Source organism: Oryzias melastigma, linkage group LG15 (genome assembly GCF_002922805.2).
Source record: "Oryzias melastigma strain HK-1 linkage group LG15, ASM292280v2, whole genome shotgun sequence".
In the NCBI taxonomy this organism is placed as follows: domain Eukaryota; kingdom Metazoa; phylum Chordata; class Actinopteri; order Beloniformes; family Adrianichthyidae; genus Oryzias; species Oryzias melastigma.
Genome location: NC_050526.1, coordinates 22654955 through 22664994, shown reverse-complemented (window position 1 = coordinate 22664994; position 10040 = coordinate 22654955). Strand labels below are relative to the sequence as shown.

The following is a 10040-nucleotide window of genomic DNA, read 5'->3' as shown; positions in this document are numbered from 1 at the left end:
TCAGCGGTGTACCAGGGTGCAGATTTTGTGAATGACACAGTGCGGGTTTTTTCAGGAGCAAGGAGGTTAATAATGTCAGTGAGGCTTTCGTTATAAAAAGAGACTAATGCATTGGGGTCAGAAGAGTCAGGAAGAGGAATGAGGTTAATATGAAAAGATAGAGTGCTGATATTCATATTTTTGATATTACGAAAGGTGAAGTGGCGTGGAGGTTTAGTGACATATATGGACACAGAAATACTGAAAGTTACTAGAAAATGATCGGTTACATGAATATTATCAACAGTACAGTTGGTGGGGGTTAACCCGGAGCAACAGACCAAGTCCAAAATATGTCCTTTAGTGTGGGTTGGGGAATGCACATATTGAACGAGGTTGACACTGTCCAGGCATGAGCAGAAGTCTCTAGTGAGGGGGAGGAGCTGATTATCATAATGTAAATTAAAATCTCCCATCACAATTATATTGGGGGATAAGGATGACAGATGAGTAAGCCTTCCCCCACTTCCCATCATCCATCTGTTTACACTTTTCTCTGCTAGCTTACAGCACAACCTCAATTTAATATTACAAGTGCAACAAAGATGTCGAGCAATATTGGAGCTTTCCAGTTGATGCCTACTCGGATGAGGAAAATGAAGACCTGGATGGGTCTTTTTGTTTGCAAGTGGATGCATTAGAATGGAGTGGAGCAGGGAGCTTGCAGGTCCTACAGCTACAGGCTTTATCTAATGGCATTTTTTATCTGCTCCTGATTCACAATGATTTTAATAAAGAAATACTCAGAAACACAATTTTAAGCTTAATTTTCTTTGTATATGCCCTCCATCATCTGAAAAATGCCACAAGAACATGTTAAAAACACAAAGGACTGAGTCTTTACAGTTCCACTAGGGAACCTCTTAAAGAGTTCTGATTTTCAGTTATAGTAGAAGTTGACGCTTGTTTGAGAATTTGAGATTATGGCACTTTATATTTATCGTTTGTTTTACAAATGCCTCTGAAATGCCCGGGTAGATGTCTGTTGGATTAAACTTGTGTGTCATCCAGATTTACTGCTTGCCTTCTCATCACCTGTGCTCAGCTGTCAGCTCTGCATTGTTTTGTGGTGTCGCCGGTCACACATCTGTAATGAAAGGCGTGGCACTCTGCCATCCTTCCCTCAGTCTTTGATTTTGTAGTAAATTTGACTTGGCTGTGGGGACGATAACGCGGTGAGTGCCAAAGACACTTTCAAGTGCTGCTTTCCACTCTCCTGCGAGGCTTTATACTGTCATGTCTCATCCCAGTTTGGATTTGATTTAGCAGTGGGGTTTGAGTCTCACAGCAAAATTAACCTGCAGAATGTCATTCTGTGTTTTTGAGTTAACTTGATTTTAATTCTTATTTTTACATTAACTTTTCTTTTAGAAAAAGCTCCTGCTGAATATTGTGCAATAATTCAATAAGAGATTATCAGTGGGGAAACACTAATCCTTGAGCCTTTTGTCTTGCAAAACTAGTGCAAAAGCAACTGATTTGCCTTTATAGGACTTCAGTTTTTTTTCTTTTAATAAGGAATCAAATATAAATTTAAATAAATATTTAGATGATCAAATAGACTTTAAAGCATGCTTTAATCAAACGACAGAAGTTAGGATACCAATATGAGTATCAAAAAACAAAATATTGAATAATGTGGTTTTATTTAAACTCTAATCTTAACTCCAGCAATATTATTGAATTAAGATAATATGGTGAACGTCTGAAGCACTAGAAAAGTGCAGGTAAATTGCTGAGTCCCATTTGTGTGCAAGCACACACACACAGCTGCACCCTCTATTCTCCTCACAAAAGGTTTTCCATCAGTAAACAGGCAAGCTAATGGAAAATGCAGCGTGCACACGTGCACGTGTGTGCCTATTTTTTTCTGATCTTTGTTGCTCGACTGTGTAGGTTTGAGGAGATGCTAAAGGCTAACACAGAATGTTACTTTAGGATAACCTTTGCAAAAATATGTTGTAAATGTAGTTTTAAAATGTAAAATGTTGAAGATTTGAAGGCCCACTTGCATCCTAGGGTTTATTTTGTTAGTCTGGACAGAAAAATGACCCGTTTTTCAACAGGTATAAACTGCAGTGAATGTGGTAGACTTTTTTGTTGGTGTACTCCAGGGACAGAAGGATCTGAACATTTACTGTTTTGTATCTGTTTTTTTCTCATGACTTCACTTCCCCTCCACTCTTTATGCATTTTTTTTCTTTAGTGATGCATGTTCACTTAGTCATAACATTTGTGTGTGTGTGTCAGTGTGTTGTGACTGTTGGTGAGTAAAAGTGTGACAGGGTTTTGATGTTTGGTGCTTTGTGGATAAGAGTGTCAGATCCTGACATTCCACTGCTCCTCTACCTCCACAAATCTGGAGGAAGATGATAACATTGAGAGCAAATGATCGCACATACACCTGAACACACGCAAACCCTTGCAACCACTCTTGAGTTCTGCAGGATTTGCATCCTATTAGCTTCTTGTCTGCAGCTTAATCCATCCATTTGCACCTAACAAATCCCTAAAGTAGTTTTTGCTTACATGGACAATATGCTTTATGAAACCAGCTTAGGCACTTGTAAACCAACAGGAGATATTGACACTTCTTACATTTTTTTGTTTAGTTCCAGTTACTTGCTAATGACAATAATAAAAGTGATAGTAAACCTTTAGCTCTTAGACTGGCCTGTTTTCTCAGCATCTGTTGACGGTTGAAACACTATTTATTTATTATTATTCATAAACATGTGAATGAAAGTAGCTAACAGGTGAATGGGAATTATTCATTTTGTTATAGATCCCAAAAAACATCAGTCTAACAGACAAGTCGGTAGTAATTGATGCTGCATCCTTATAAGATGAGGATTATATTTTGGCAAGATTTTGTTAGCATGTTCTTTAGCTATAAATACATTGTGACAGAAATATTTTTTATACATTTTACAGACAAATACTACAAAAATCAGGAATAAACCCCACAAATATATGGTCTTGTTAGCTAAATAATGTCTGTTTTTGTCATTCTAGAGAAAAATGGGTTGAAGAATGTTATTGTAAACTTATGAACACAGTTTTTAAAGGACTGTTGTGATGATTCCAAGTCAATTAAGTCAAAGAAATGACTTTGGATCACCAAATGTTCAAGATTTGCTGCCAAAATGTATTGATTTGTTTATATATAAAAGTTAGAAACATATTTGTACTTGTTGATCTACTTTATTTTTGATTGAAAAAAGTGGTTTGTTTCTCCAGAGGTAAAATATTTCTGTAAAAAACTAGCACAGGTTCAATTTATTTGAAGCTTTTTATGGTGTAATTTTTTCATAAATCTCTAATGGTTTATTTAGCTCTAATTCAGAACCAAAGCTAAGATAATAGCACAAGAAAAAACAAAGCCCATTTTAGAAGCTACGTTTTCTTCATACTTGAAGTTGCACTGCCCTCTACAGGCGAAAAAAGAAATTGCAGCTGTTAACTTCTTTAAATAATTTCAGAAAAAAAAAACAATCAGCTTTTTAAAAAAAAGTAAACAGAGTGTAAATAATAATTTGACTAAATACTTAAAAGTTTAGTTTTTTAAGCAAGTTTCATAGGTTATTTAAAATAGGGTAGACCAACTAATTGAAAACTAATGAGATGCTTTGTTTGAAATGCTTTATTTTGAAAGTTTAAATATAAACTTTTTCAGATCTACTAAAGAATTGTTAATGACTTAAATATGTTTTTAAAAACAGCTGAAACCATGTTTTTTTGTATATTAATATATTTATAATATTGACTTTTTCTTATCTTAAATCATAATGTATTGTTTTAGAACCTCTGAGGTTCATGCTGAGCCGCTCTGCCTTGTTTTAGCCAATCTATTGCTTCATAATTTTTGTTTCCCATCCCATTACCCGCAAAAGATAATGATCTATGCAAACTGATCCATAATTTCACTTATCTAATTGAACACACACTGGCTAATTTGAAGCACTATACATTTGTCTACTCCACTGCACGCCTTACACCTTCTCCCACACACAGTCATTCCTTCTCTCTGTCAGACGTTTTAATCAGTTTTGAGAGAAATAATTGCCCAGGTAGACATCTAAATATGGGGGCATTTCAATTATGTGGTGTGTCTGGCTTCAGGCAAACTGTGACTCACAGAGACTAATCAACTAAGCCTGATTAACCTAACATTTCATTACAGCCTGAGTTGAGTGTACGCACACGCCTGGGAGAGCATTCCCCATTGATGAGAACTTACCCTAGTGAATGTCCAACATTATATCAGGATCTAAACTTGCTGTTGATCATCTCTTCAGTCACGTGGAAGTTGAAATCAGCACGGTGCTTGAGAATTTTTTTTAAGGGTTTTAGTTGACATAAAGTCATCGAAGTGAGTGAATGCACAGGATGGGTTTGGAGATTAATCTTTAATAGAAAACTGTTTTCACCATCAGCCCGATAATTATATCAGTCACACTCTCAGTTTCAAGCAAAAGGAGCAACGCTCTCACTCAGTTGGCAGCAGATTGAACTCAGCTCCTGATGGATAGGCACTGAAGTGACAGCTGTCACGTGGAGAACTCGACTCTTTTATCCTACTATCTGTGTTCATGTTATTTACTAGAGCTACGAGCAAAGAAATTGAGATTATTGTCAGAGAATTAGGAGGGATGGCTGTTTAATAGCCCAGATTACAAACTGAGAATCGGTGTTGAGTAGCTTTATTTTTGAAGAAAACTTTACTTTTATTGTCATAAAAAATCTTTTTAAGACAGAAAAAAAACATATTTTATAGAGTTTACATTAATGCAGCCTGAGGTAAGCATAAAAAAGGGAAAGTCATATTTCATTTTTTGGGTGCAGTAAAATATCTAAGCTGCTTGTTGTCCAACTAGTCTTTTCAAAATAAAAGCAGATTAATTTTCTTGAAGCCAATGGATGTCAAAGTCTTGTGGAGCAGCAGGAAAGAAGTCACTCGCTTAGCACTCAGTTATCATTTGATCTTTTCTTTTTATGAACTCGATTGTAGTTAAAAATACTACAACCACTGCTGTTACAGATAAAATTATTCTTTTTATCTACGAGGATCGTATGTTTCACATTTTACGTTAACAGAGACAAGTCACTGTCTCACTCTTTTATCAATTATTTGACTTTCTGAGAGCAGATGAGAGTTACTGACCTGAATATGTCACTGTATTCATCAGCTTTCCTAATTTTTTATTCAAAAATGTTTTCAAAATGTTCATTTTTTAAATTAAGTTGTAAATAATAATGTAGGAACCATTGAATCTGATGAATGAAGTATTTTAAGTTTTTATTCCCTCTAATTTTTTACTGGATTTATTTATAGAAACTGATGTCAACATTGGTTATAGTCCCGATTGGTTCAATAATATTCATTAGCATGCTTCTCATCTGTCATCCAACAACCCTGTTTGATGTGACTGACTGGTAGAAAATTAGACACTTTTTTTCAGGTCTAAGTTTGAATCTAGAAAAAACACATTTTGGTTTTACTATTTATTCCTTGGCAAAGCTATGTGAATAATTTGTGATTCTTGTCCAGGGGTCTCCATGGGGGTTCTCTGGCTGAAGCAAAAAAATATATATATATACACATATATATATATATATATATATATATATATATATATAAAGTAAGGAAAACTTAATTTAACTTTGGTTTTAAAAAAATCAATATTTTATGAGTTTAAAGCACATATTTTTTTATGCTGCATGACATTAGTTAGCAGCTGTCCAGAGCTGCACTAAGATGATCCTGTTTGGCACAGGGCCTCTTTTATTTAGAAAATGAGGCATCTGAACTTCTGTCAAATGTAAGAAAAACTTTAAATCTGGAGAAATAATAGTTTCTTTTTAGATTTTTTGCTTTTATTCGTGCCAAAAAATAAACATAATAAAAGTGTATTATTAAAAAAAAGAATGTCACAAATACAAATTAAATTATTTTTTTTAATTTATAGTTTTTGATTAATAGGAAACGAGTTCAATTGACTCTTATTCTGCAAAAGGTTGCTGTTTCCTATTGTTTTGTTTGTATGCAACAACAAGAACAACCACACTTTTTAAGTTTTAATAAGATTGCCTTAAAGTTTAAAGTTATTGTCACTTAAACTATGGCTTTGATTTAGTTTAACTTCTATCTAGCCGTAATCTAAAAGTGTTTAAAACTAAATTAATGACTTATTTAGTGTAAAATCTGTGACCTAATAAAATTTTAAAATTGTTGTCAATTTAAAACAGTATCAGCTCATTTTTCTTGATGAAAAAAGTGATTTTTCCATTTTTTCCTGGAAGCTATGTTTGTGCTTTTAGCCCCTCTGTAAAAAAAATTGTTCAAAACCATTTAATGGATTCATTTTTATTTCAAGTTTCACTGTGGAACTGAGTTGCTATGCAAGACCAGTAGTAGAGCGCTCTCTTATCGATTACAAATGTTCCATATGTGGCTAATAAATAAAGTTTTTTTCTGTTATTATGTTTGTGCCAGACCTGCTTGTAGTAAAGCCATAAGGCTGAATAATGTACCAGTCCAGCCTTTTTTCCCGAGCTACTCCTGTGGGGAATGATTACATTACTCAGATCTCACTTCAAGGAATAAGGCCTCTGTTGGGTGATGTGCTGCTGATTTTACTGTAATGCGTAGTTGGCAGAAAAGCCCAACAGTCGACATGAATCACACGTCCCCTGTGGTATGCTAAAGTAAAAAGCAAAAAAACTGCAGTAAATTACAAGTCATCCAAGTTGTGTCATGGCTTTGCCGTTCCTGCAGATTTTATAGGTTTAGTTTTCTGTTCTATTTCTTTGGAGATTGTGTTTGTGTCACTGTGCCAGATGTGACAGTTTGTTCCACCCCCAACTGAGAAGTTGGAGGCTGCGCCGGGTTGCATATGCAGTTCATGTTATAGCCATATTTCACCTCCAGGCTGCGTGTTTGTGCGTGCACATGTGCCAGCCTCCACACTCAGGGGAGACTGCCACATCTGTGCGTTTGTCCACAGAAGCTGGAGGGTCAGATGGCTTTCCGTCATCACAGTTTCCCCTCCTCCTTCTCCCGTCTCTTAAAGTCCCACTCCAATCATCTTTTGATCTATTGTAAAAGTGTTTTTTTAATTATGATTAAGCGTTTTTTTAGGCTAAACAAAAAAACTTGTCATTTTTTATCACATAGTTTCTGCAGAGTGGCAGGAGTTTATTAGAAATTTGCTTCTGAGTTGTAGGCAGAACTGTTGATGCGGAGTAAGCCCACCTCCACTTCCCATCACCTATTTGTTAACATCCTGTCTTTGCGGTAGTTTTGCTACCGGTGAACAAAAATTGACGAGCAATATTAGAGCTATCCAGCCGTAAAGCTTTGAGCCAGATGTCAGCTCAGATGAGAAAAAACAAAGACGTACATGGATCTATTTGTCTGCAAGTGGATGCATCAGAATGGAGCAGGGCAAGGAGCTTGTGGCCCCGCCCACTGTAGTCCCTATGTTACCATTACAGTACATCATTTTTTTGTCTGCCCTTGATTCATAATGTTTAAATACTAAGAAATGCACTTTTAATCTTAATTTTCTCTATATATGTCATCCATCATGAGAAAAAAAGCCACAAGAACATGTTAAAAACATATTTTTTATTGAAGATGGTCTTTAAGTCTGCTTAAAAGTATCACTAAATCCACAGCTACAAACTTTTTCCATCGTCTGCTCCAGAAATGCAATTTGTAAGCTTTTTTTATCATTATTATTTCTTCCATCATGAAATGTTAAAAACTCCAAAAACACTATTTTCATTGGAGTGGCTCTTTTTGATTTCTGAATTACTTATTGGACCTCCTCGATGTTCTTGGTTTGAGTGTTCCTCCCAGCCTTTCTCCCTTGTTTGACTTCCTGATTAAATTTGCTTTTATGATTTATTTTCCATCTACCAATTTTTGTTTGTTTTAAACTAGAATTTGCACTCCTCCAATCCTTCCCCTTCTTAAATTTCTCATCCTCTTCCTCTGTCCTGTCTTGGTAGAGTCCCATCACTGACCCAGTTAAGCATAGAAGGGACACAGCAGCACTAGAATGACGGAGGTAAGGCAAGAAAGAGAGGGAGGACAAGCGGAGAGTGGAGAGTTTGACAGCCAGTGGCTGCAAAACCACGGAGACTCAGAGAACAGTTGCCACCAACCTGCCAGGACACACACAGAGAATTGTCCGAACTTCACCTGGAACTTACAGAACCTCTGACAGATTCAGCGGATGAGGGGGTGGGGTACCGACTCGGCATTCCAGCTGCCACACTCTGGAAGAAGAAACGAGGAGAATAACAATCTAGCTTCAGTGGAGAAAGCAGATGGGGGAGCTGTGCGGAGTTAGGATGGCTGAATTTCGGCACATAGAGGGAGACTGAAGGGACAACGACAGTGTTTCCGTACCGGGAAACTGAGGGGAAGGGGGCGTGGGAACGCGCGTGCCCCAAAACGGGAGACAGATTTTTGTTGACAGGAACACAGGGAGAGGCAGGAAGGGAGGATGCTTCTCTTCTTCCAAGACAAGTGGGAGGTGGAGGGGCTGCAGACGGTGGGGATCCTCCTGGTGGTCTGCAGCTCCCTCAAACTAATGCACTTTCTGGGGCTAATCGACATCTCTGTGGCAGGTAAGACAGATGCTGAGAACGCGAGACATCAGGAGGGAGTTTGCATGAATATTAGCCATTTTTTAGGAGGCAATACACTTGCTGAAAAGGCATACCCACATAGTTTTTACTAAATATATGTCATGTTTGTCTCATTCCTCCATTATAGCTGTAGTTTTATAATAAAAATGTTCATCTATAACCTCTCCATGTTTAGTATTATGAAAACTTTTTGTTGAAAATATTCAAATTATTCTTATTTTTGAATTGCTAATACATATGTATATTTTTAAAAGCAATTATAGTGAAAAAAAAGCAATTTTTTGTTTTTTTCTTTAAAAAAAACTACACTGTAAAAAGTGAAACAGGATCAATTAACAAAAAATATTAGTTTTTATCTAATTAAATTTGTAAAATGAGTAAACCATCAACTCAAAATTTTAATTTGATGAAAACTAATAATTTTAATTGTAACAAATTAGAGTTTTTGGTAATTTCACTTTTTCTAGTGCAGTTTTGTCACTGATTAGTTCCTGTTTGAAGCTTCTTTGTTGCTTTTAGTATCAAAGTTTAGATTAAAAATTTTAATAGTGTAAGTTTGAAGCTCATAACTTTCTTTTTAATCCAACAAATCGCCAAAAATAATCAACAATTCATTATTTAACATTTTGAAACAAGAAAAAAACAAGACATTCTAATGACGACGTGTTGAAAGGACTGAAAGTTTCAGTGTTGTACTCAAATTTACCCTCAGGCTCTGAGCTGTAATGTGTTTTCTGCTTCCACATCTTTTGAGAAATTACATGATTTCTCTGTACTCTGAGAAAAAAAGTACCAGGAGCTCTTATGTTCTACACTAAACTTGAGGGAAAAAATGAGCAATTTTTGCTTTTTTTTTTTTTTATCCTGAGGAGCTGTGATGGTCTGCCAGCAATACCGGAGGTGAAACTGCAAGACTGTAATTGTGTAACAGCCTGCTGAATGCAAAGAGTGTCATCACACCAAACAAAAGCTAAAGAGCACAGAAACAAATGTGTTTTTGCTTTTCTGCTTTTCTCACTGCAGAATGGAGAAAAACAACAGTATTTTGTGTCACCTAAAATAAAAAAAAATGTGTTCAAAGACCTGGGAGAAACTTGAACATACTACAGTAATAGATGGATGACAAAAAGACTGAAAGATGATTGGTGTGGTGTCTGTGAGACAGCAGCAGAAGAAAGTGATTCAGTCTTTAAATGAATCTGGAAGTGACAGTTTCTCGTTGATTCACCTTTCATGCTCTCCAAGTATTTCAAGCTCGGTGTGGCATGCAGAAGCAGCAGGAATCACAAAATTAATCTATTTTTGTTCTTGTTGTTGCTCCTTCGTCTTTCATCTGTCTT

General features: G+C 36.0%; 1 protein-coding gene across 9 annotated transcripts in view; it reads left to right on the top strand.

The window, feature by feature from the left end:
* LOC112161710 (Kv channel-interacting protein 2) overlaps positions 1 to 10040 on the top strand; it is a 102616-nt gene that overhangs the window by 80063 nt on the left and 12513 nt on the right. The window contains exon 1 of one of the 9 annotated variants that reach the window (XM_024297086.2): positions 8144 to 8679. The exons of the other annotated variants lie outside the window; for them this stretch is intronic. Within the exon in view, the coding sequence (XP_024152854.1) occupies positions 8556 to 8679 (124 nt within the window). The 5' untranslated portion in view covers positions 8144 to 8555. Of the gene's footprint in view, positions 1 to 8143; positions 8680 to 10040 lie in introns of those variants that run through there. 9 annotated transcript variants of the gene reach the window in all.